The following is a 25,023-nucleotide window of genomic DNA, read 5'->3' as shown; positions in this document are numbered from 1 at the left end:
TTGGAGGCAATGCACTGAGAGATCCCCTCATAATTTCCCCAAAGCGTAACCATGTGTGAATAAATTTTGAGCTAGTAGGGTTGCAGCCACGAGTAAGTCTTCCCTTGTTATTGTGTAGCCAGAATGCCGCAAAACTTCCATGCCTAAGCGAACTGTTGAGAGTACGTTTCGATTTCTGACTGTGTTAGCCTGGAAGTGCTTGTCCCAACCTTGTTTCTGAGCATGAACGCCCGCAAGCCAACATGTTAGTTGAAGCATCAGGGCGATTAGCAGCATGATATCAAAACGCTCTGAGCTGCTCGTTCGGCTATGGCGTAGGCCTAGTCCGTAGGCAGGACTTTTCAAGTCTCGGAAGGTTTCTTCAATCTGCATTCGCTTCGAATAGATATTAACAAGTTGTTTGGGTGTTCGAATTTCAACAGGTAAGTTAGTTGCTAGAATCCATGGCTCCTTTGCCGACGCTGAGTAGATTTTAGGTGACGGGTGGTGACAATGAGTCCGTGTCGAGCGCTGATTTTTTCGGCCTTTAGAGCGAGATTTATACAATAGAATTTGGCATGAGATTGGATTGCTTTTAGTCAGCCTCTTATAGCCTAAAGTCTTTGAGTGACTAGATGACATATCATGTAAGTTGCTGATAGGTTTCCAGTTTTCCGCTCCTAGGTCTGCATATTGTACTTTTCCTCTTACTCGACTTAACCAGTACCAACCCAGCTTCTCAACGGATTTATACCATGGCACTTTAAAGCCAGCATCACTGACAATGAGCGGTGTGGTGTTACTCGGTAGAATGCTCGCAAGGTCGGCTAGAAATTGGTCATGAGCTTTCTTTGAACATTGCTCTGAAAGCGGGAACGCTTTCTCATAAAGAGTAACAGAACGACCGTGTAGTGCGACTGAAGCTCGCAATACCATAAGCCGTTTTTGCTCACGGATATCAGACCAGTCAACAAGTACAATGGGCATCGTATTGCCCGAACAGATAAAGCTAGCATGCCAACGGTATACAGCGAGTCGCTCTTTGTGGAGGTGACGATTACCTAACAATCGGTCGATTCGTTTGATGTTATGTTTTGTTCTCGCTTTGGTTGGCAGGTTACGGCCAAGTTCGGTAAGAGTGAGAGTTTTACAGTCAAGTAAGGCGTGGCAAGCCAACGTTAAGCTGTTGAGTCGTTTTAAGTGTAATTCGGGGCAGAATTGGTAAAGAGAGTCGTGTAAAATATCGAGTTCGCACATTTTGTTGTCTGATTATTGATTTTTGGCGAAACCATTTGATCATATGACAAGATGTGTATCTACCTTAACTTAATGATTTTGATAAAAATCATTAGGGGATTCATCAGAGTTATGCAACTTCAAAGTTGGTTAAATATTTTGCACAAAGTTCGTGAGATGTAGATCATTTCGACGGTTTCTTGCGAATAGAGAGTTAAAACTTGTGTAATGTACGTTTCATACATTTCTGAACAACAACATAGCAATTTCATAATTGTTTAGAAAAATGAAATTATTTGAATTTTTTGCTTTGAGTTTATCAAGAAATTTTGAGCAAAAATGAAAAAAATAAAAATTTCCAAAAAGTGCGGACAATGATTCTAGGTTCCCGAATAAAAATAAAATCACTTTAAAAATGCGCAAAAATGTTTGAATGAGTTGTTTTACAACTTTATGGTCACGCAAGCTGAGATTTGCGTGGATTGCATGGTAAGACAGTGGATTTCAATGGTGTTTTTAACTGAAATTTCAAAACGTCATAACTTTGCTGAAACTTGACCGGGGCAGCTAAATTTTTTGGAGAGATCATAACTAACCCTCTTCTGTAGGAATTTTAGCATGAGAACCCCAAATCTACGGACCCCCTCAAAGACTTCCCTTGTTAGGGTCACATTCCCGAGGGGTCACATCCCCTAGGGGACTGAAATATTATTGGTAAATTCTAAAAGAGCTTAAAATTTACTACAAAGTTTCTGAAAGACATTTCAAAAAAAGTTACTTTGAAGAGATTTATGAATTTTCAAAGTTTCGAAAATCCATCTATTTTTGCCTATAAATGGTAGTTTTCATTAAATAATAAAATACGCACTAAAAGGTAGCTCTGAAAATGTACTATTTCTGTAACTACGTGAAGCTTCTTGCACCTACTGGAGTATTGTTGGTATATTCTAAAAGAGCTTAAAATTTACTACAAAGTTTCTGAAAGACATTTCAAAAAAAGTTACATTGAAGAGATTTATGAATTTTCAAAGTTTCGAAAATTTATCTATTTTTGCCTATAAATGGTAGTTTTCATTAAATAATAAAATACGCGCTAAAAGGTAGCTCTGAAAATGTACTATTTCTGTAACTACGTGAAGCTTCTTGTACCTACTGGAATATTGTTAATATATTCAGAAAGAGCTTAAAATTTACTACAAAGTTTCTGAAAGACATTTCAAAAAAAAATTACTTTGAAGAGATTTATGATGTTTCAAAGTTTTGAAAATTTATCTATTTTTGCCTATAAATGGTAGTTTTCATTAAATAATAAAATACGCGCTAAAAGGTAGCTCTGAAAATGTACTATTTCTGTAACTACGTGAAGCTTCTTGTACCTACTGGAATATTGTTAATATATTCAGAAAGAGCTTAAAATTTACTACAAAGTTTCTGAAAGACATTTCAAAAAAAAATTACTTTGAAGAGATTTATGATGTTTCAAAATTACGAAAATTCGTCTATTTTTGCCTATAAATGGTAGTTTTCATTTAATAATAAAATACGCACTAAAAGGTAGGGCTGAAAATGTACTATTTCTGTAACTACGTGAAGCTTCTTGCACCTACTGGAGTATTGTTGGTATATTCTAAAAGAGCTTAAAATTTACTACAAAGTTTCTGAAAGACATTTCAAAAAAAGTTACATTGAAGAGATTTATGAATTTTCAAAGTTTCGAAAATTTATCTATTTTTGCCTATAAATGGTAGTTTTCATTAAATAATAAAATACGCGCTAAAAGGTAGCTCTGAAAATGTACTATTTCTGTAACTACGTGAAGCTTCTTGTACCTACTGAAATACCACAGTAGATGAATTTTCAAATTCAGAACGGTAGATGAATTTAAAATCACGATGTTGTGACGAAGTTGTCACGAAGTTCCCCTAAGGACCCACATCCCCGAGGGGCTCCCATCCCCGAGGGGGTCACATTTCCTTAGGGTCACATCCCCGAGGGGGTTTCATCCCCTAGGGGGCCCCCATCCCCGAGGGGTCACATCCCCTAGGGGATGGGAGCGTGTCGTACATTTTTTTTTCGTCTAACACTTTATTTTTTCGTCTAACATTGGAAAAAATCAGCTTTTGGGTAAATTTAGCAATTTTGTGCCTGGTGGAGCTTTCACTGGGCTATAATTCAAGCGACGTCCTAGCCGGGGACTGTGGCCGATAATCCAGTCGTGGATTGCTCCATTCCCAATAGAGTCTGGGTGAACCTAAGGGGCGAGGCCGGACTTGGAATCGTCATCTCCAGATTGCTAGCGGCCACCATTATTGACTGAGCTATCCTGCCCCCTCCCCCCCTAAGAAATTTTATCAGATAGAAAAACGTAGTTAATTTTCACAAATTTCAATTTCATTTTAAAAAAACAATTGACCACATTTTCGTATACAGTTTCTTTCATCCCATTATTGTTTTTACATGTTTAAGTTTTTCCAGAAAGAAAGCATTGCAAGCCAAATAATTTTTGGAGGCGGAAACTAACGAAGATCAGCTTACCGTTCATATTTGCATTTCACGTTTCCTTTTAATGCGACTTTTCCTTCCGTTCCTAATAAACGTATCCGGATGTATGAGTAACAAAAAAAATCTCTATATGACGTAACGATGAAATTATTTATTGGGTCAATGGAGCTTCAATTTGTTGTGGAGAGAAATGGAGAAAATGAAGACTAGATATATCAAGAAACTGACGAATATCAATAAACGTATACAAATTGAGGAGCAGCTTTGTTTTTTTTAGTTTTCAGGAACAGGTTGATTTTAATTTGAGATCTTTCAGTTTCGACACAAGTCAGCGACAGACAATGGGGGAGGGAATGAGAGAGAGAATAGTAAAAAAAATGAAAAGAGAGAGAGAGAGTAAGAGAGACACACAGAAAATTAGTTTCCTTTAATTACAGTCAGAGCCACAATATGAGAGGATGATGGGAATTTGATATTAGGGGTTAAGGATGAATTGTCAGTTTACTTTCTCCCGGAAGGCATGAAATGGAAGTTATCTCCTCCCTGTGGTGAAGCCATGTACTCTGCCAGAGAAAGTCCCATGGATGCTGAAAAATTGACGATTTTGCTGAATTTAGGTTCAATATTCACTCACGGCTTCTCTTAGACTTGAGCAACACAGTTCGGTATACTCGCGACATCAGTTGGTCGATATTTGAATCCTCAGTCTGAATTATATTAAAGAATAAACTTTGGTTCAATATTGGAACATACCCCATCAGCCCAGGCATAGGCAGCAATGCAGAAAACAGCCAAAAGCAGCCACTTCATCATTTTTGATGTGATTTTACCTGGAAATTAGAAAAATTAAACAATTTAAGATTAGATTAACAAAAGTCTAAAAAGATGACGAGCAAAAACGAGACGGCGCCGAGTTGAAGAATGACATGTTGAGATTGAAAAACATGATGTGAATGTTAGCGACTTGGGGCGGGGCTTTTGCTCTCAATGAATGGAAAAGCCGGGGGTTTGGAGTCACTGACGAACAATCCCAAGCTTAATTGTGGACATCTAGAGACACGGAATGGAGGAAGAAATCTGATTTTTTTTCCTTTTTCCAAGAAAGCGCCACTTGCTCTGACGAATTCATCCGGAAAAGTCGGAAGTTTATTGAAAAATGACGGAGCGGAAAAGGAAACAGATTTGGTGCGAGAAAATGCAGACAACACACAGAAAACCATGATAAGAATGAGTTGAAAACGCGTCGAGTCGACGGTTTTTATAAGAGCCATTGACGCATTCTATCATTTTCCATATCGCAATATTGCCACATGTGCCCTTTGTGTTTGCGCTAAATCGTATTAACACGTCTATAGGAATGTTGATTATCAAAGAAGATGCCGGACCCTCTCTGGCACCAGATGCAATCAAATTACGCCTACCACAAGTGTTGGGCGTCGAATACAACACAACCACCCAAATACATCATATTGTTAGTTATGATCGAATGGTGGTCGATAAATAATTAAGTATTATATGTAGTGGTTTGTATGTTAGGAAAGTCATGAGACATCTTTCAAAGGGATTTCGGCATATTTTCAAATCGAGCTTGATTTAAAGGTGGGGTTTAGAAATTATTTTTACTTTCAGTCAAATACTCAGTTTGCACCAATTTTTCGAAAGTCGTTGATAAAAAAATGTTGCTATGTATGCTCTTATTATTTTCAATATATTTATAATTCAAAAGTGTTCAAACAAACAGGTTCCAACACGTTCAATCTTGCGACTATGTTCAGATATCTCGAAAAGTGACGCCAACTCAGTGCTCACTACGAAAATCAAAAAATTTTAAAAATTTGTTCGAAAAGTTTTATTATGATGTTTGGTTAATTTGGCACAATAAAAATGTGTTGTAATCATTTCCTCCTTCACCTTTCTTCACCTTTTATTAGCATAAATCTTCGAAAAATTGTAAGCAAAATGAGTTAGAAATTTCATTTTTGTAATTACTGTCGTTTATAAATTAAGCGTATAATTTTCTAATTGGCTAAAAATTTTCAAGGACTTTTTCATTAAAGTAATAGTCTTTATCGTTACATTTTTTCATTTAGATTGGAAAATTATTGGACATAAATTGATTTCAGTTATCAGAGCAACATTATTAATATAAAAATTCAGTTTTTTTCAATTACGAAGAATATTATGATGATCGTTAAGAATTAATTTTCGAGTGGTTTATTAGGAAGCTGGAAGCATCAACATTATAGACGCATGATGAGCACATCACTAACACACCGCTTTGATCGAAAATTAACAACGTGCTTACCTTTTGCCATTCTCAAATTTCATTTCTCAGCTCTTTTTTGCTGAACTGCAGTTTTATATTTTTCAAACAAAATACTACTTTCAATAAAGTGACACTACTCTTTAGAATCATTAAATGTTCTTTCAGCTTCGATTGTTTGTTTTTCCGTGTATAACTTTTAGATTTGTCATAGAAATAATACTTCTATTGTAAATTGCCGGTTGTTATTCTAAGGTCAGTAAGGTCAGAAAGTTTTGTCAAGATATTTTAATCGGTGAGCTTTTCGAAAGCAAAAACTCATTTATAAATAAACTGAGAACGTTCCAACAACCCACTCAACTGGTCATTACCATGTTTTAATGAACTTTGGAAAACACTTTGGAAAATAGAAACAATGACGAACTTTGAATGAACTTAATTTGTAACGAGCATTAAGTATAGTAAAGTTTTATTTTAGATCTTTAACTAAAAAATGTTTTAGTATTGAAAAGATCAACGGGGTTGAAATATGAAAATTGAACAAGAAACATATTGTTAGGACCAAAGAAAAAGTCTTCATCAGCTAATGAAAACCATGAAATAATAATAAAGAAGATTTGCAAAAAAAAAATGTAGAAGCTGGAAGAAAAGAAGATTCAAAAAAGACATTCATGTAAGCATAACACAACTGTCACGTACTGAATTTCAAATTCAGAATGACATTTCGTGTACCACCTTCCACGTTTCGTACAAAATGTCAACAATTGCAATGAATTCATGTATGACAAGTTCAATTGGGTATTTATTCGACTAAAACACAATTCCTTGTTTATTTTTCGGATTTTCAAGCAGAAACTGCTCCAAAAAAAAGGGTAAAACATAATACATCATTTGAAAAATTTTGTTAATTGAGTGGGTTGGATAGAGTCCGAAAAAATGCTTCCGGTCGTAAATCTTATATTACATTTCTCTCAAGGAGGTTTAATTCTGCAAATTGAAAATTCAAATGACATTTCCTAATAAATCGGATTTTATTTTTTCATAATTTGCAAAAACATTAAATTTTTAAAATGACGTTTATTTTGTCTTGAACTTTTCGAAGAGAATTGTGAAAATATATTTTGTTTGAAAAAATAATTGAAAGGTGAAATAAAATTCAGGATAAAAAAGAAGAAAAACTAAGGATTTGTACGAAAATTTGAAAAAAAAAGTCAATATGGTCGATGAAAAGCTGATTGATACGTCTATCCGGAATCGATCACTGGTATGGGCATGATTCTTTATCAATATGACTCTGAAAACTTGTTGCATGTAAATAATCCTTTTCATGTATATTGATTTTTGGCTTTACCTGATTACAATAAAAGTTTCGGTACGACTTGTGAGAGTTCCACTGCTCCATTTCTGCAGAGCACAGACCTTCCAAAACACACGGAATTTTTTCCATTCTTGTGAACTCAAAGAGAAGTCCACGAGCCTGCAATTTTCATAATTAGAGTTTCATGTCATTCCCATCTGCCCATTAAAACATTCTGAATTCAAAAAGATAATTACACGCACTTTTTGTAAGACTAAAGTCGCATCCATGTGGTTTGCGAGTGATGCGAAGAAGAGCAGAATCTCATCGTGTGGGAGATCCTGTGTTAGGACGTCTTTTCCGTAAATTGAGACGATTGCAACACATACAAAGAGATGAAAGTAGTTGGTACGATAATGAGCCCAGCAACACTGAAAATAAATTTTGGAATAGTTTTTTTTGTAGTTTTATATATCGTTTGGCATTTTTGACTGATTTTTTTGACTGAGCTTTTTTCAAACCATAGTACCTAACCATAATTCTCTTCAAAACCGTTTTTCAGTGATGTTGCAATTATAACTTATAAACTATGATTTAACAATGAAAGTTTAACAGCAGGAATGATTTCAGAAATTTGATCGACAAGTTATTAGTGATGCTTCTTTTCAGGTTCATGGTTGACAAAAGTTTTGATGTTTGGCGAATTCGGAAAATGTCAAAATAGTTTCCGGCAATTTTGACAACTACTTGTATTAATCTGAATTTTTTCTAAACACATATTTCAAAAAAACCTGAAAAATGCAAACATCTCATCGTAAAGAAAACACACCCACAATTTTTCACGAAAAACACTCAAAAATTCAATTTTTATCCAACACACGTGTTTAACAATCGTCAAAATTATGGCAACTTGGTTGCCGGTCGCCAAAAAGTTGCCGAAATTTTGGAAACGGACAGTTGTTGGCTGCCGAATACTGGTCAACTTTCCCTACCTCCCAGATATGAAGTGCGTAATTTTCTGGAAACTCTCTCTTGAAACAGAGCAGAATCCAACGGTGTACAAACATCAGCTGCATTGCATCCGGTCTTTGTTTTTCAAGATGTTCATAGAAATCTGGAACAAACATTCTCAACATGTTTCTGAGATATGTCAAATTGGTCTCCATTAAGTTTTCGTTTCCCTGTGGCGTGGACGAGAATACGGTTTGTTGCATAAAATTTTTGAAGCAGAAATATGAGTCTACTTCGTCTCTGAAAAAGTTTATGAATTGTAAATTATTAGATTTTTCGAGAAAATTAATTACTTCAGGGTGCTTAAAAGTGGTGCGAGAAGGTCGGACATTCCTTGAATATAATTTATATCTGGATACATGACCGCATAGTTTAGAAGAATATTTCTAAAAAAATATAATCCCACTTGTACATTTACGCCAACATCTTACTTCATGATTTCACTATTTGGATTGTTGTCGCCTGCGAAAAACGGATTTTTTCGATCTGTCCGGACAACGTCTTTCACAATTGAGTTCTCGATAGAAATCCAGCGAGCCTGAGCATTCTCAGTGACGCGATAACGCCTCTTCCTAATATTTTGGTACTCGAGAAACAAATCATTTTTAATGTTTTCTCTTTGATCTGCTGATGATTCCCAAGGGTAGACTCGTAGTAAAAAGGGCCACACTTTCTCACGCATCTCTACATCCATGGAGGCAAAGAAAATATGCTGTAAGATGAGAATTCGTGTGATTAATTAGAAAAAATACAACTGACTATAATTCCGTTAATACGGATACAACTCAGGTTTAAAATGATTTGAATTCACACTTATTATTTTTTCTACAGAAAATGCGTTTGTTTTGTTTGTTTTTTCTCTCAAAAAAAGTTTTTACGTGATTATTTACTTTGTCTAAATTTTATGATTTTTTGAAAATTGAAAAAATATAATACAAACGACCGAGCTAAATGTAATAGATTTATAATTTTCGTTTTTTATGAAGTTTGGCAAGTTTTTTTTTGATTTCTTCCACAAGGTTTAACACATTTTCAGAAATTTTCAAATTGATATCCCGTGAGAAGCTTGCTGAAGCTTCAAACTTTGTCTTTAAATTGATAATTTTTTTTTCACAAATATAATATTATGTCATAATGGGCTACTTTTCATAGTTTTCTTCAAGCGAAATTTTTAAGCGACACACATTTATAAGTTAATACACTTCTAGCTTGAGAATATAAAATTTTAAATTCATGCAAGTGTTTTTGACGTGCAAATTATCAATTTATTACGGGCATTATTCGCTCTTTATTGGGCATTATTCGCTCCCAACAATTGGAAATTTGAGTATCTGCCGGTTTTTTGCAACCAATAAGTTTTAACAAGGAGAAATGTTGATTGGCAGACTTTTAAACTTTTGGTAACCGAACGGCTGCGCAGGCTATATACTCTTATTGGCTTTTTTGTTTGAGTGAATAATTTTCAACACCTGCCCCTGAAACTAACCTTCCTTACAGTGCCACTGTCTATTATAACACCCGATTTGTTCTCATAACTTCTCCAAGTGTTTAGAGTTATCTTCTCAAATAACCCCTCTTCTGGATCTTTTTCCACTTTTGTGACTGCAGGCTGGCATATTATAAGCTGCTTATCGGCTATTGCTGACGGAGAGCCCTGAAAATTTATTTGTTTCCCTTATGGAACTTCAGTTTTTGTTAATTACTTCTTGCACGCTTCGCGCCTTTATTGACGACCATTGTTCAAAGATGTAGGCGAGTTTGTCCAGTCCACCATGATGAAAATGAAGGATCTAAACAAAAAAATGACGAATTGAAACGGAAAAGGCACAAACCTTGTAATGCGAGTCAAGAGTGGCGATCACTAATTGCCCGGATGTGCACTCCGTGTTCGAGTAGAACACACGCATGCTCCGCATTTTTCCTGAAACACCATAAAGTGAAAGTGTATAATTAGCGGTGCCATTACCAAGATTGACCGAGAAAAGACTGGTAGTGCCTGCCGCTTTTTTACGGCCTCGAGATTGTTCTTCGCTGTCATTGCTCTTTGTGTCAGTGAGCATTAAATCGTGTTCTAGTGCAAATTGTTCTGGAGTTTTATCGAACATCTGTGTTGATTCCAAAATCTTCTCCAGCCCTACCCCAGGATCTGGCTTTTCTGGAAAATTTGAAATGATACAGGAACGAGCAAGTTTTTGTTACCACAATCATCATCCCCGTCTTCCGAGGAGCTTAATTCCTTATCCGACATTTCGTCGGCGCAAGACGTAGACAATGAGGATTGCGACATTTTATCAGATTCATCTTTTGCATTTTCAGTGCGAATTTCATTGTTCTCGTGTTTGATTGGTGTATGGGGTATAACATTAATTGATGGAACGCCTAGTGCATCATTAAAACTATGATCTTCTTGCTAAAAAAATTAAAATTGTTAAAATAGTGACAAGGCTTTCACCTGTCCATAAGGTACCAAAGTTGTTGGTCGTTTCACCTGTTTCACAGGCACTGCAGTGCCGCACTCTTCGATTTGAATGTCAAGTGAGACACTCTAAAAAAATGTTGAGGCTTTGAAAGAAATTTGGAAGATAAAAACTACAAACTCACACTTTCTTCATCTGAGAGTAGAGAAACTTTGACTTCATCTGCTGGTTTAGCGGGCATGGCTTGTCCATTCTGAAAACGAGACAACATTTTTGAAAAAACTACTAGAGAAACAAATGGGGAAAAATACTAAAATAAGAATAAAAAACTTAAAAATTTTTTGAACTGTAAGAAAAATGGATTTGAACATTTATGAATTTCCGTGCAAATTCATAATTTCCGAAAATTTTAATTTGGTAAATAAAACGTTTACATGTTTATAAGTTTAATACATATAAGTTTTTTTTAAATTTATGGTAAATAAAAATTAGCTCGTAATTTTTTTATTCATTTTAGGTGATTTACTCACATTTAAACGTGGAGTCAGTGGGTTGTTATGATTTTTGGTGTTCACCCTATTTTTGAAGAAGCTTTTTTAAAAACCAATCTATTAAATTTTACCTCATCTCGATTTTGCTTCCCACGTGGTGACACACTTCTTATGCTGAAACTCAATTTTTCTCAAACACAATAGTCCATCTACTATGCAAACCTTTGTGGATTCTTTTGCAACGTCAAATTCGGCAACCACTGCAAAATCAGTGTGAGACCCATGGACTCATCACATTGGCAGTGTACAGTAAGATATCCGGGACAGTGCGCTTCATCTTCTCCCTGAAAGCACAATTTCCAGTTATTCAACGAATGAAAGTATGTTCTGCTCACTGCTTTTGCGTCGGTTTCATGAACGCACACGTTATTTTTGGAATATACAACGTCGCCATCTCGACCCAGAAAAAATGAGTTCACGCCTGGAACGATTGTGTGTTGGGCTTGTCGATGTGGAAATAATCCGACTATTGAAAAAAACATTGAATTCACTCACCACGAATTCCATTGAGAGCATCATGAGCTTTTTTGAAGAAATCCGAAAAAGCGCTCATAGAGAGTCTAGTTTTCTATGCTAAGAAATTACCAATGTTGAAGAAATCTGAAATTTTCGTGTAGCAATCAGGGAGCAAGGACAAGCAAGGAAAATTACATGAAAGAAAAAATTGCAGTGCGTAGTGGTCGGAATTAAAGCTTTTCACCTGTGGTCACGTGATACTAAGTATACTTAAAGTATGTTTAAAGATGGAGCATTGGAATAGTAATTAGAATCAATTCCTATGATGCTAAAATAACTAAATATTGTAATAAAACGTTTCAAACAATTTTGGAAAGTTTTCATTTATTGTTAAAAGCGGGGGAAAGCTGTTTCTCTCTGTTTTATGTTGTAACTATATTTAAAATATTTTTATTCCAACATTTCAGGGGTTTGAACTCGCTTTACCTTTTTCACTGCGTTTTTACTTGAAATGAAAAAATTATAATTTTTTGAAAAGTTGTACATATTTTTTTAATATTTTTTTCCACTGTTTGTAATACACGATCAAGTGAAAAATTCTAAACTTATATAAATAGAATTCAAAGTGTTGGTGGCAGTCAAGACTGTACAGGTGGTGTTTGATAGTTCAGACATTCAAAAATTTGGAAATGGATCACATAACAATAAATTCAACAAAAAAGTTTTAGGCTTTTGAAAATATTCAGTCAGTGATTTGATGAATTGCAACAATTTCCAAAAGTGTGAGTTTGTGTCCACGTACCACGTACCAGCGTACCTGCGCATTTGTACTTTTAAAATGTTAATGTTCAAATAGTTGAAACATAGTTAGGTAGACATCAAAAATTACTTTTTAAATTTTTTTTTCATCATTTTTTTGAATGTATTAGATCGTGTATAAAGACTATTTTAGCAAAAGAAGTGATTTTGAAATTTTTCAAAAATATAATATTTGATAAATTCCAAGAAAACAAAATGAAATGTACATGCGGATCAAAAAATGAAAAGCAGCTGACAAAACTGAAAAAAAATTCATCACCGTAAAAGAGGACTTCAAAAAGAAACTTTATTCATGAGAACAAGTTCGAATTGTTTTTTTTTCCTTTTCCGCACTCTTCTTTTTTTCTCCTCAATTTGTTCTGGTAATGCAATTGAGAAGCAAAGAAGAAGAGGTCAGAGAAAAAGTGTCAGCGAGACCACCTCGAGCCAGAGCAAAGCACCCCTTCCGGAACTTGTTGTAGCACGGCGCGATGCTCCCTCCCTTCATCAGCTCTTGCTCTTTGCTATGCGAAAATAGGAGCAAAAAAGGCACCCCGAGACAACACAATTTTACGAAACAAAGAGTGAAAATAGGCAAATGAGGGGGGTAATGAAGAAGGGGAAAAATAGAAGAAAGAAGACAACATAGGCTCAATCGATAACTGAGAGCTCATTCGTCCACACCAAGCCAAAACGGCTATTTGGAAGGCGATGTGGTGGAGAAAAAAGAGAAGAAAGAGAGAGAGGAGTGTCCCTCCATTTTCTCTGTGGTAGAAATGAGACATATCCACTTTATTTTTATATAACCAAATGACTTGGATGCTACTAAACATTAATAGGGAATTTGGATATCAACATTTCTCTAAAGACGTTTTAGAATAGAGAACTGCTGTTGACTAGTAGAGATGTCATTGAAATAGCAAAATTATGACGAAAATGTTAAAGTTGCTCCGAAAATTGAAACATTCAAATGAGAAATGACAAAAATGCACAAATCTCTATGCAAAAACAATGAAAATAAAGTAAAAGAGGCTTAAAGAGGTGGTTTTAATTGAAAATTGGGACTTTTCAGTGTACAATCCTCAAATGTAGAGTAGCTAAATTTTGTTAGAGGTTTACAAAATGAATTAAGTCAAAATCATTCATTTCACACATTTAATGATGTTTTATACAGACATTTGCTAAAACAAAACCGAAACGTTAAACTATTGACATGCATCAAAACAAAGTTATAAGAATTCTGTATTCGTAGTATTTTTTAATAAATTATATTCAAACATCACAGAAGTTCAAACTTGCAGCAACACCTGAAATTTCAAAAAATAGTCCACTCCTTAGAAAATTTGGCAATTTACAAAACCTTGGACAGGTGATTTTGAAAAAACTAAAAAGTCTAAATGAAGTACATAAAAGTTCAACAGCATGCGAGAAATCATTATTTTTAAATTGATGAGTTTCAGATAATCAGAATTGGCCATCCTGAAGCTTGTTCAAGATTGCGATTTGCACGTTTTCACACAAGCTAAAAGAAGAATGCAAGCAAACAGGATGGAGTGCAATAATGTCGTGTCTATTAGGGGTCACTAATCTGATGGAAGCTGCCGACTGACTGCTAATCCAGGCTCCACGTAACTTCTGAGAATATCTGATGAAGAAAAAAAAGAAGGAGTTGCTCGCGGAAGATGACATGTGGTTTTTCTATAAGAAATGCTCAATTCTAGAAGAACAGAGAAAAAACATTTAGTGGTATGGCTGGGCGGATTCATGCCCACATTATAGCTACAGTATGAAAATTTTTGGAAATGTCGTTCACATAAAAATCCCGTGTATACTAAAAGGTTACGTTTGTACGAAAGTAATTTTTGTGGAAATTGAATCTACGGTGACTAGCTATGCAATTTTATGAGCGTTAAAGTAAGAAAAAAATATATAAAAAATTGAGCAAAGTTTATTGCGCGAAAGCAAATCTTGACCAGTAACTGTGAAAAATGAGAAAGAAAAATAAAAATAAATATTGAAAGGAGAAGATGATGAGATGTTCTCGACAAAAATGCATTCGCTCAAACCAGATTTAGTAAGAAGTAAGAAAAATATGAATGAAGAGCATAATACCTGCTCTTCTTGGACGATACGCCCTACTATGGATAACAAAAATAAATGGAGAAAAGGATAAAAAAGATACAAGACCATGAAAGGGGTTTTGATGAGCTCGGTTTTTAAACATCTTCAGAAAAAAGGGAAATGGAAAAAACACGGAGCAAAAAATTAATTAACCGAATCGGATGGGCTCGGCTTGTTGCTGCTGTTCATCGAATGCCATTTGCTTCAAGGATGGCTGAAGGTTTGGTGTGTCGTTAGGGGAGACCTTTCGGTTGGCACGGCCCATTCGGAATCGTTCGGCATAGGTCTGCGCAAGAGGAGCCATCCACCTGTAATGCTCTCTAAAACGGCGGAGGTGAAAGTTCTGGGACGTGGAACGGGGTGCAGGTGAAACAGGAGATTAGCCACGAATTCGCGTTTAAAAAACGTCTGAATTTTTTCAACTGAAAAGAAACGAACTAGTTTCTAATCACGAATTTCACCAAGTGAAGTTAGAAGGATACACATTTAGACATATAGGGTTTATTGTAGCGGCAATGTGTGCTTTTGCAGTAAACAAGAGCGCGAACGTACAAGATGGAATTGGGATTGTGCATTGCACGGTATATGCTTTTTGTTTTTGAAACTCAAAGTGTGTTTCAGTGGTGTTTGCGTAGTGTAATGAAAAATACAATGCTCTAATTGCGCTATCTTACTTAGCCGCTGTTTTTCCTTGCTTCCAGCACAACTCATTCGAGATCGAAGTGAAAACTTTTGGAAGCCATGAGCACAGTGCTCCAAGCGTTTGTTCGTAGATTTCATCCATGGATCCAGTAGCCGTCACAGGCTTTTGTTCGGGGATTTTGTTGTCGCTCTCATTTGGCTTTGCCTTCAATGATTAACATTCAAGTTTAAGAGGGATTTATAAGTTCACAAACCGAAACTTTCTCTACTTTTTCCTCCACTCTTTTTGAAACTGGAAAAAGTGGTGGAAGAGTGTTCTGACCAGTTTGTACCTTTTGCCACCATGGTTGTTCAGTGCTTCCAGAACCAGCTAGTGGCCACCAACGTGGAATTTTTGGAGTTGTAGTTGGAACAGTTTGTGCTGCAAAAAATAGATATAAAATTAAATTATATTTTCATTCATCTTACGCGTTGTTCTCTTCACAGTAGTAGTTGGTGGAGCAGTCCATGTTTGTGTTGTCAACGTAACAGGCTTCTCTGATGTCGTTGTGGTTGTCGGTTGAGGAGTTGTAGTGGCTGTTGTGGAGGTCGTTGTTGTTGTCGTCGTTGATGTGGACGTGGATGTACTAGTTGTTGGTTTTGGAGTAGTTGTTGTCGTGGTGGTGGTTGATGTGGGAGTTGTGCTCGGGACAGTTGTAGTTGTGCTTGGTTTTTGAGTTGTCGTGGAAGAAGTTGAGGTGGTTGGTGGTACTGTGGACACCTTTCTCAAAGGCAGAGTCGCGAATCCTTGCTGAAACAATGCAAAGTTAAAGCCTATAGGGATGTTATTTAGAAGTGGGAAACCTTTTTCTCAATTGGTCTGTATTGACTTTGACCAACCTGGAATCCTTCCGGGAGACCAAGATCTTTCTTGGAGAAAAATCTGAAATTTTTAAATGTTTTTTTCTAACAAAAAAAACCGATGGAAAAACGGCATACCTGTTGTGGAATCCGAATGGAATAGAAATTGGAACATAGGCTCTTCCAAGTTCGACCATTTTCTCAGCATCAATCACGATAAGAACACCTTTAAATAATAGTTGTTTATTTACAAAGTTCAAAGGATCGTACCTTTGTTTTCCGCTGTGTCCAATCCACGAACAATAAGAACACCTTCGTCTTCCTTCTTTGAATCTGGTTTTTGAACAAACCACGGCTCGTGGAGCACTAATGTTGGCTCTGCGCGGAATTCTAAATTGCGATTTCCAGCTGGCTCGTCAACATTAATCTTGATAATACTATTTCCAGAGGCGAACGGATGTTGAACCAAGTATCCCCATTGATAAGGCTTTTGTTCGTAATTATGGTTGAATTGTGGGAAATCGGCAGCGATAGTCTCTTGTGGGACAAGGTAATTGTACATTACACGTTGCTTCTTGCTATCTAATGTGAAACGAAGAACACGAGCAGTGCTTGGGTACAGTTGTTTGGTGAGGAAGTCGGTGTAGAAGTACTTCACGTATGGATCATGGGAGTCATAAACAACCATATCAGCAACAAAGTTACCATCATCGGCTTCAAAAGCGTTCAATTGATGAGTTACAAACATGGATGGGAAGACTTCCAATGGCTTAGAGGTTGTGAATTCAAGTGTCTTCTTGTTGAAAATGAGGAATCTGAAACCGCAGAACTTTACAATAAAATATAAAAAATGAACATTTGCTACCTCATTGGCACCATATCATAAAAGTCCATTCCCCAGAGTCCTCCCTTTTGAATTGCAGATCTAACGTTGTTCAATGGTGGTTCTTTGAATTTGCATGGGTTGATGAGCAAAGAGGTGATAGGGAGAATGATAAAGTTTTCAGTTGATGTAATCGAGTGAATGTAACCAGGAAGAAGTGTCTTGTCGCCAATGTATTCATCATTGCTACCACATGCATTTGTGTCCCATACTCCGTAGTCGTAAAGTCCAACAACTCGACGAACACCGTTTGTGTCGACAGTGAAGATGCCCTGCAAAAAAGTAGTTCTTTTTTTTTGAAGATTCACACCTCGTGTTGGGTTTTTTATTCTTTAGTGCACATCGCGTGTATTGACACATTACCGACTACCAGTGTCCACTCTGAGTGCGCTACACCTGTTTGCAAAGAGGTTTACAAACTGTAACATGAAGCGCTCCAACACCCTTCGGACACTCTTCACGGCCATTTGAGCCAATTTAGGTGTTTTTGCGATGAAACACTTGAGAACAGACTTTTTTAGGTCTCAGCTAAAGTGTTCGAGTTAGTGGCGGAACACAATTCAACACCGAAATAGATATATGAAAAATTCAATTCATTTTCACGTCTTCGTGGCTCGCATTGTTTACTTTTCAACTTATTCCATTGCACTGCATTTATTGTTGACCTATCGATAGATTCCGCGCGCCGTGAGCACGCCTACCGTTTGTTCAAGAATTCAGGCGGCGCAGAGGGGGTGAGGAATAACTTTTGATTGAAACCGTTTTGGCCACTCAAGGCTCAAATGGGTCGAAATGTTTCGATTTGATACATTTGCGAGTATAAACTAACACCACACTAAAGATATTTATACTGGGATTCTGAGAAAACTCACTTGGAAGAATCTTTGCTCTTCGAAGTTCATTGCGGAGAACGATCCCCAGATTGTTCCATCAGCATCGTTACGCTCATGGATTGCCATTGAAATTGGGATCATTGTGTGTCTTGGTGTAGAGAAGATATCATTTTCCTCTTTGAATGGGAAAAGCTTGAACTTTTGAAGAGTTCGAACCTAAATTAGGAACATTGATTTCTGCTCAAATTACCTAAAACTCACATCAAATTCATACCCCACCCAATATGGAGCCTCAGTACCTGCTACAATTCTGTTGCCAACCTTCCAGAAATCAAGATTCGGGTGGAATCTTGCAGAATCTGGGTTAGCTGGAACTTGCTCCCAACGCGACATTGCAGTAAGATTATAGTCCGACCATCCTGCCCATGGTACGCTAGCCTTGCTCATGTTACGGTCGTAGAACTCCCAGATCTTATATGGGCGGGCTGGATAGTATTGAGCAGAGAAGACAACCTAAGAAATGGGGAAGTTGCAATAAAAACTACAAAGTCAGCAGAAAAATAAAATTAATGTGTAACCTACTTGGCCATTGCTAACATGGAATGATCCAACAGCACCGATGGCGTCAATCATGTGGTTCAGCTTTTCACCTTCTGGAGCGGAAGAGTTACCATATGATGCAGACAATTGGCAGAGGAAATAACCGTCTAAATAATGAAAAAAGATAAGAACATGTTTAATTATGAAGGCATAAAATGATTACCAAGCCATTTGGGGATATTTTTGCTTGGGCAGTAAAGCTCTCTGTACTTGTCTCCATCCCATGCTTCAGGGAATCCGAGGTGGGTTTGATTAAATGATTGTGCGAGTATAGTGGGTACCCCCACTAGCAATAATGCAATAATTGGTGACATGTGTAAAGGCGAGCGACCTCTGGAATCAGATTTCGAGCCACTGACTATTATGGTCGTCGTTTGAGAGGCGGGTTAATAGGTTGTTGGGAGGGAGTCGGCGGCTACTTTGGAATGGGGAGGAGCTCGACGCACACTGTATACCGATTGTGCGGTATGTGTATGTGTGTGGCCGGCGGCTTATCGTTCGTCGCGCGCCATCTGAATCTGCGCCTCCTCACGGAACGCACATCTTTTTGAGGTGATGCTCTCTCCGCGCGGATCCGTACTATTTCGTGTGGCGACGGTGACCCAACGTATCAGACTCGAGTTCCGCATCCTTGCGTCGTCGGTCGCACCACCCCAGGCCCGAGTTTAAAACCAAAAGCTCCACAAAATACGCTATACACGAACGAAGAATAGTGAAGAAGAAGAACAGTGGGAGACAGCAGCACACGCAAACAGAACCGTTTTGGGAGACGCATAGAATGTGGTGAAACTTTTTGTTAAAGGGGGGGGGGGGGGGCACTCATGTTTTGCAGAAAAAAAGGTCATTTGTGGAAAAATAGAATGTCGAACAATAGCATTCTACTTGTTGGCAAACATTGTTATGACTGTGCTTTGCTGGATTAATTGACCGTCACCCAGCAATCTTTGCTCAAAGACTTTTTGCGTGAACAGTATCAATGTGTCAATACTATGCAGATTAAATGGTTTTCACGTTGATTGCAAAACAATTACATAAGGTGCCTGTCTCTAACTTTCTGAAGATATCATATTTTTTTATTAATCTTGCACCCCCGCCCCAATGTATGTCTTTGGTTCACCCTTTATACTTGTTAAAAAGTTCGAAGGGTTCGGCCCAATTTTGCAAGAAACTAGTTCACAGACGTTCCCAAGCACGCGCTTCTGTTCCCAGAAACGTTTTTGACGTCTTCTCCCAAGTTCAGAAGGAATATCATGATTTTGATAAAAGTGAGCCGCGGATTATTTTTTCTTGGCCCATTCAACCTACTTTTTAACAGGCCTAACATGCCTGCTATATAACAGGTACTAACAGGTCTGATATACGTATAGTTAACACACTTTTTATATCTGTAAAGCGAACTGAGATGTAATTTGTCAAATTAGATTGCATAATTAGGTGCTAATGGAATTGCGTTTTGAGATATCATGAAAATTTGAAACAAGTGCAAACTTCTAATGATTTTAATTTTTAAAAAACAGAACCAATTTTGAAACATACTTTCTTGATTTCAAATTCACGAATAATTGTTTTTTATATTAATATTCGCCTAAAACATAGACTAATTCAAAAACAGACACTGTTTTTTTTGCTCTAATCCTCACTCCAAACATAGTTTTTCAAAGCCATCTAAAAATTGTCCATTGTTGGGCTCCGCTAATTCGATGCCCATTTTTAATGATTGCACCATCATGTTTGCGATGCTATTTCAATTTCGACCACCCGTAAAACTGATGCTATCGAGTGACAAATAAGACGTTGCATCGTGACAAACTGATGGGTTATATCGTTGAATCATACACCCAGAATAGAAAAAAAAATCACAGGGAAAATTTGTAGAAAAAAAAGATCATTGTTAACAGAAACCAAAAATTGTAAAGTGTCCTTTGATCGGAATTATTATTATTAAAGACGTGTTTTCCTAAATATAACCAATGGCTTTCCAGATAATGCTCTATTTTGCTTTTTGATGTGGCAAGTACTAGATTAAGATGGTTTTTGGTAAGCAGAATAAGGAGAATGGAGAATTTGAGGATTTCGCCTTAAAAATAACCGTAAACAATGTGTTTCTGCTGATGTATTTTTTTGGAAAAGGTTTTTGAAAAGTTTACTTTTGCTTTTACACTACGTGATATTTGCTTCTAAAGAAAGAAACTGTAAAAAATCGAACTTTGGGCCATTTTTCAATTGTTTTACCAACTTCCTCTTGTGTTTTCTGTTCCATTTTTCCGTAATTTGATCCACCAAACTACCAAACTTTGCGACGTCTTGAACTTTTCGACCGCCAATTTGCACTCAACGCATGCAATTTTTATTGTTTCTTCATTCCGCTTCTTCCCTTTTATTTTACTCATTTCATTGCACTGACGTGAGATGTTAGGGGAGAAGCTCGAAACTTGGGAAATTGTTTTCCTCGCAACTTCTGGGAATTCATAATTTGAAAATGAAATATTTCAATCAAATATTTATTTCTAGGAGTTGGCGGTAGAATAGTAGAACTTGATTAAAAATCCCACAACCTCGTTTATTTGAGCTCAAAAAAATGGGCATGTAGAATTGTTTGCGGATGCGGAACTACTTGGGTATTACCATATAATAAAGCTTTTTAATGGTTTCAAAAACCTACAAGTGTTTTTTCAACTTTGGAAACATTGAAGAAAGCTTGAAAATTGTGTGTTGGTGCAATTTTAATTAAATGTGGACTATGATTTGTTGAAAACCACTTCTATGGTGTTAAATCAAACAAAGAACATGATACATTTTTGCAAAAAATTAGTAAAATTTTTTTCGGTGAAAACTTAAGAAGAAAATTCAGTCTTTACAAATTTTTTGAAAACGAATAATTAAAAAGAAGAAAATCATTAAATTTTTATAAACTATATGCACCGCTTTTTGATTCACAATTCAACATTTCCAAATATTTTTTTAAAGTTTTATTATGGTGCTTGGTCTTTATAGAACCATAAAACTTATTTTTTTCATTCCCCCTCAGCTCGTACTGGATGATAATCTGTTGAACATAGTTTGTGTGGTTAAAATAAACAGCAAAATAAAATAAACAGCAAAAAAAAATTTATGTGAAAAATTGTATGGCTAAAACAAGGAGAATTGTTCAAAATTTCTCAAAATTTCCAATATCTGATTATTTGCCAAAATTTTTTTTTTAATCTGAGGCATCCTCTATCCCAATATAACTTTAGATAATACTCCTTCTAGTTTTGTTCCGTTTGAGGTTTCCGATCATTTTGATATTATTACAACTTCCCGTCTGTTCTGACTATTACTAATAAAAAGTTATCTGACATAATATAAACAACTGCAAAAAAAATTAACCCATTCCAGAAAATTATATCGAAAAATTTACCATTGTCGGTTTGAAATTTATTAGATTTAGGCTTTCTCAATAAACCTCTATTATCCAAATACGTATATTTCTGATTTTCAGGAAAACGAGCGGGTGACCATGACCAAAAAGCTCTGTATGATTTATTGCCGTAGGGATTGAGAAGCCTTTACAATGTTAATAATCATTTTGGATTATTTTCTGAAAAGTTCAACTTAACTCATACGACGCTCTCCTAGGAGAGTCGATGCACTTTGAAATAAAGTTAACAACTTTTAACGTTATAGGGAAAGGCGCGAGATCAGGCTTTTCTGTAGCTGGGCAGGTTTGATCATATTTGAATACTGCAGCGAATGAGTGGACATGAAACCAGGCTCGGGACACAATGCTTTATGGCGCGAAACTAGTCCAAAAAGCAAAAAATGTACATTGTTTTTAATCAACTTACCAGACTCACCGTATTAGCCATTCTGAACAATTTTCCTGTTTTTTATAGTTTTATTTTTTTGAAATCCTCTCATCCTTTGCATTGCATGAATTTAAGATGAAGGACTGGAAAACAGGCGTCGGTTCTTTATTTTGCAAATCGCAAATTAATTTTGATACACTGGAGTATTTGGGTAGCGACCAATCTGTACTATTAGTCAAGTGGCACAAAAATAATTGTCAAAAAAAAATACATAAATGAAAAAGGTAAGAATAGGCCGTAGAACGAGATTAAACTACAATGTGAGACCGTTTTGTTCTTGGTAATCAAGGTGTTTGCATGTACTTGTTTATTCGCTGTCCTCGATGTTCTTCTCGTTTGATTGCATCTCAAATTCCATCGAACGTTTGCCAAAACGGACCATCGATGATCTCTGCATTGGTGTCCGTTTTCCGAGTCTGAACTTCAGCTTTATTCACAAAATACTTTTCACGTCAATACGTACCGAACCATAGAAGCGCGATCAATTGATGATCTACCAAATCGGACCATTTTCGATCGGTCCATAGGTGATCTTCCAAAGCGAACCATAGCCGAACGCTCCATCGGTGAACGTTTTCCAAAACGCACCATTGAAGATCGTTGCATTGGCGACCGTTTTCCAAAGCGAACCATTGAGGACCTTTGCATTGGCGAACGCTTTCCGAATCTAACCATGGATGAGCGTTGCATTGGTGACCGTCCGAACCGAACCATTGATGAGCGTTGCATTGGAGTACGCTTTTGCTCGTCAATTCTAAAAGTGCATAGTGTGAGAATAAAGTTTTTTCTGAATAATAACAACTCACAAGTCCTCCTCTGAGAGTTGCTCTCCTGACTTCTCGAGTCTGAAAAATATAAAAAATAGAAAAAATAGGAGTTCATTCAGAATAATAAAATAAATTTATTCACTCAACAAATCACGACAACAAGAACAACATAATATCAATAAATCTCAACTCACTCAGTTGGTTCTTGAACTTGTTGTTCGGCTGATTCCTCGGCCAATACCAAAACTAGGAGACCAAGAGCAAGAAGAAGGAAGCGGGATCCAAGCATTTCTAAAAGTCTTTGAATGAAAACGAGATGGTATTTTTCGATGACGTCATGTTTCCAAACATGACGCGGAGTGGTTTAAAAATTGAAATTTCAATCGAGAAAAAATGAGGAGAAAAGTTGAAAAGTCAAAAAAAAGAACCCTTCTTTGAGTGTTGGCAGAGGGAAATTCAATTTGTAACTTGAACTGCAAATTGGATTCAAGATTGAGTGGATTGCACAAGACCAAGCAACAGTAATCAAAAAATTTGTATTTGACAATTTACTGAAAAGAAAACTGATGACGGGGCAAAATAATCACAATCAGAAACGCAATAGAAGCTGCTATCCATACTTATATACGCTTTCATATTCCTGAGCTCGAGAAAGGCTCATGCTCCACCCCCTTCTTCTCATGCCTTCTAACCTTGTCTGATGCTATGACTCCGCCTTCGTCCAAACAAAAACTGGAAATCGGAACAAGGAGAAAAAATAACACCAAAAAAAAAAAAAATCAAAATTAGGTTGGAATCCATTGAGATGGTTGGCTATTTTTGCTAAAGACGCATTAGCCCGATTAAAAAAATCCAAGTTCACAGAGCAATCAAAGTGAATTATACGGATCTTGGGACACTTCATTATTCACGCGGTCCATCTCTGTTTGATTGTGTCGGGTATTTTAGGATACTAGCAAGCACTCTCCAGAAGAGCAAAGAGAAAGATGTTTGAAACCTTTTGAGCGGTCAGTTGAGAATTTAGGAGGAAGTGTTAGAAGAAGGCAAAAATAAAAATTAATTCAACAAATAAGTTTCCAAAAATTTTGTATGTATTACTTAGACACAAAGTTATCCGTACTGATGTACGTTGAAATTTCAATTTATAAATTTAGGTATTATTAAAACTATTATCAGGCTCTTCAACCTATAAAAAAGTCATTTTGGAGCCTGAAAAAAAATTATAAAATATATTATGTTTAATTGAAATGAATAAATGAATGAAAGTTCAATTTATTTTTAAACGGGGGTTGTGATGCACAAACACATATTTATCTAGTCCTTTTTATGTAAAATATTATAAGAGTCGCATAACAAAAATAATTTTAAGTACATTACAATACAGCTTCAAGATTAAGAAAATCAAAAAATGACGTTTTTTTTCAATTGTGGATACTGAAGTTTTTTAAGTTCAATTTTGTTCAAAAACTAGTTTAAAATAAAAAAAAAGAAATTTCGGTCAGTTTTTCTTTTGATCATTGATTGTGAAATGTAGAGTTTAAAATAGTTTCAGATAAAAAACTTAAGTACAATAACAGGTCTTGACACGAGTTTTCAATAAATAATGTAAAACATACTTTTTGCTCTTTTTCAAAGTATGTTAAAAATTGTTGAAACCAAGTACCATATCTATAAAACATGTGGTTTTGTGAATCTGGGTGATATGTCATATTACGTATGTACACTTATTGTAGATGCGTTTGAGTATTTTTGCAAAACCCTTTCAAAAACATTCCATAAGTATTTTATAGAATCACCTGTGCATTTAATTTCAAACGTTTCCTCAATTATCGTAACTCGAGCAAAAGATGTGAGAGATGCCAGAAGAGAAGCTGCTATTTCATAGAACTCTAAGTTTTTGAACTACTTTAAGTAACTTTTCCAGACACAACCAAGCTATTAACTTTGTTCACAATAAATGAAAACACGTGGGCCAACAA

The 25,023-nt window shown here is 36.2% G+C and overlaps 4 protein-coding genes and 6 non-coding genes across 11 annotated transcripts; 4 read left to right on the top strand and 6 right to left on the bottom strand.

Moving 5' to 3' along the window:
* Positions 1–3,854: 3,854 nt before the first annotated feature.
* nlp-49 (Neuropeptide-Like Protein) lies at positions 3,855–4,547 on the bottom strand. The gene is made up of 3 exons (NM_076588.8): positions 4,471–4,547; positions 4,352–4,424; positions 3,855–4,304 (listed from the first exon to the last, which is right to left on the bottom strand). The coding sequence occupies exons 1-3, from the start codon at positions 4,528–4,530 to the stop codon at positions 4,219–4,221; spliced, it is 219 nt and encodes a 72-aa protein (NP_508989.2). The 5' UTR covers positions 4,531–4,547; the 3' UTR covers positions 3,855–4,218.
* Positions 4,548–4,634: 87 nt separating this feature from the next.
* H05L03.7 lies at positions 4,635–4,762 on the top strand. The gene has a single exon (NR_071192.1). It is a non-coding gene; the product is annotated as an Unclassified non-coding RNA H05L03.7 (non-coding RNA).
* A 2,280-nt stretch (positions 4,763–7,042) lies between these two features.
* Positions 7,043–11,862, bottom strand: tbc-16 (Rab-GAP TBC domain-containing protein). The gene is made up of 17 exons (NM_076587.7): positions 11,752–11,862; positions 11,592–11,677; positions 11,419–11,540; positions 11,328–11,370; positions 10,890–10,958; positions 10,741–10,833; positions 10,488–10,698; positions 10,255–10,443; positions 10,121–10,209; positions 9,992–10,078; positions 9,775–9,942; positions 8,720–9,000; positions 8,582–8,674; positions 8,270–8,528; positions 7,541–7,708; positions 7,332–7,457; positions 7,043–7,274 (listed from the first exon to the last, which is right to left on the bottom strand). Exons 1-17 carry the CDS (start codon positions 11,807–11,809, stop codon positions 7,239–7,241), a joined length of 2,178 nt encoding a protein of 725 aa, NP_508988.3. The 5' UTR covers positions 11,810–11,862; the 3' UTR covers positions 7,043–7,238.
* Positions 11,863–13,139: 1,277 nt separating this feature from the next.
* Positions 13,140–13,338, top strand: F49E10.12. The gene has a single exon (NR_071191.1). It is a non-coding gene; the product is annotated as an Unclassified non-coding RNA F49E10.12 (non-coding RNA).
* Positions 13,339–14,442: 1,104 nt separating this feature from the next.
* F49E10.2 (Carotenoid oxygenase) lies at positions 14,443–18,820 on the bottom strand (the record flags this gene model as incomplete). Of its 2 annotated transcripts, NM_076585.4 has the most annotated exons (12): positions 18,593–18,820; positions 18,412–18,536; positions 18,091–18,342; positions 17,869–18,045; positions 16,979–17,268; positions 16,384–16,928; positions 16,252–16,339; positions 16,117–16,195; positions 15,742–16,063; positions 15,528–15,694; positions 15,306–15,478; positions 14,443–14,939 (listed from the first exon to the last, which is right to left on the bottom strand). In NM_076585.4, the coding sequence occupies exons 1-12, from the start codon at positions 18,741–18,743 to the stop codon at positions 14,780–14,782; spliced, it is 2,529 nt and encodes an 842-aa protein (NP_508986.1). In that variant the 5' UTR covers positions 18,744–18,820. The 2 variants fall into 2 exon arrangements, with proteins under 2 accessions (NP_508986.1, NP_508987.1); NM_076586.5 differs by lacking the exon at positions 14,443–14,939 and having other exon boundaries at positions 15,302–15,478; positions 18,593–18,794.
* Positions 17,298–17,521, top strand: F49E10.8. Its single transcript, NR_071190.1, has one exon. It is a non-coding gene; the product is annotated as an Unclassified non-coding RNA F49E10.8 (non-coding RNA).
* F49E10.9 lies at positions 18,817–19,090 on the top strand. Its single transcript, NR_071189.1, has one exon. It is a non-coding gene; the product is annotated as an Unclassified non-coding RNA F49E10.9 (non-coding RNA).
* A 1,573-nt stretch (positions 19,091–20,663) lies between these two features.
* On the bottom strand, positions 20,664–20,716 carry F49E10.25. Its single transcript, NR_071188.1, has one exon. It is a non-coding gene; the product is annotated as an Unclassified non-coding RNA F49E10.25 (non-coding RNA).
* An 18-nt stretch (positions 20,717–20,734) lies between these two features.
* Positions 20,735–20,823, bottom strand: F49E10.11. Its single transcript, NR_071187.1, has one exon. It is a non-coding gene; the product is annotated as an Unclassified non-coding RNA F49E10.11 (non-coding RNA).
* Positions 20,824–22,366: 1,543 nt separating this feature from the next.
* Positions 22,367–23,335, bottom strand: flp-7 (TPMQRSSMVRF-amide 2). Its single transcript, NM_076584.6, has 4 exons — positions 23,239–23,335; positions 23,084–23,122; positions 22,741–23,031; positions 22,367–22,693 (listed from the first exon to the last, which is right to left on the bottom strand). The coding sequence occupies exons 1-4, from the start codon at positions 23,331–23,333 to the stop codon at positions 22,585–22,587; spliced, it is 534 nt and encodes a 177-aa protein (NP_508985.1). The 5' UTR covers positions 23,334–23,335; the 3' UTR covers positions 22,367–22,584.
* Between the last annotated feature and the right edge of the window lie 1,688 nt (positions 23,336–25,023).

Source organism: Caenorhabditis elegans, chromosome X (genome assembly GCF_000002985.6).
Source record: "Caenorhabditis elegans chromosome X".
NCBI classification, from domain to species: domain Eukaryota; kingdom Metazoa; phylum Nematoda; class Chromadorea; order Rhabditida; family Rhabditidae; genus Caenorhabditis; species Caenorhabditis elegans.
This window is presented reverse-complemented; position numbering and strand designations above follow the sequence as displayed.

What these genes read in the sequence shown, in the direction of transcription:
- nlp-49 (NM_076588.8), bottom strand. Translation starts at nt 4,530, where the DNA reads ATGATGAAGTGGCTGCTTTTGGCTGTTTTCTGCATTGCTGCCTATGCC. An exon ending in CCTATGCCTGGGCTGATGGG is followed by an intron (nt 4,425 to 4,470) that starts GTATGTTCCAAT and finishes AATATAATTCAG; the next exon opens with ACTGAGGATTCAAATATCGA. An exon ending in GCTCAAGTCTAAGAGAAGCC is followed by an intron (nt 4,305 to 4,351) that starts GTGAGTGAATAT and finishes TCAATTTTTCAG; the next exon opens with CATCCATGGGACTTTCTCTG.
- tbc-16 (NM_076587.7), bottom strand. Translation starts at nt 11,809, where the DNA reads ATGAGCGCTTTTTCGGATTTCTTCAAAAAAGCTCATGATGCTCTCAAT. An exon ending in TGCTCTCAATGGAATTCGTG is followed by an intron (nt 11,678 to 11,751) that starts GTGAGTGAATTC and finishes CAATCGTTCCAG; the next exon opens with GCGTGAACTCATTTTTTCTG. An exon ending in ACAGTGGCACTGTAAGGAAG is followed by an intron (nt 9,001 to 9,774) that starts GTTAGTTTCAGG and finishes CTCATCTTACAG; the next exon opens with CATATTTTCTTTGCCTCCAT.
- flp-7 (NM_076584.6), bottom strand. Translation starts at nt 23,333, where the DNA reads ATGCTTGGATCCCGCTTCCTTCTTCTTGCTCTTGGTCTCCTAGTTTTG. An exon ending in CAAGTTCAAGAACCAACTGA is followed by an intron (nt 23,123 to 23,238) that starts GTGAGTTGAGAT and finishes TATATTTTTCAG; the next exon opens with ACTCGAGAAGTCAGGAGAGC. An exon ending in GATCGCGCTTCTATGGTTCG is followed by an intron (nt 22,694 to 22,740) that starts GTACGTATTGAC and finishes GCTGAAGTTCAG; the next exon opens with ACTCGGAAAACGGACACCAA.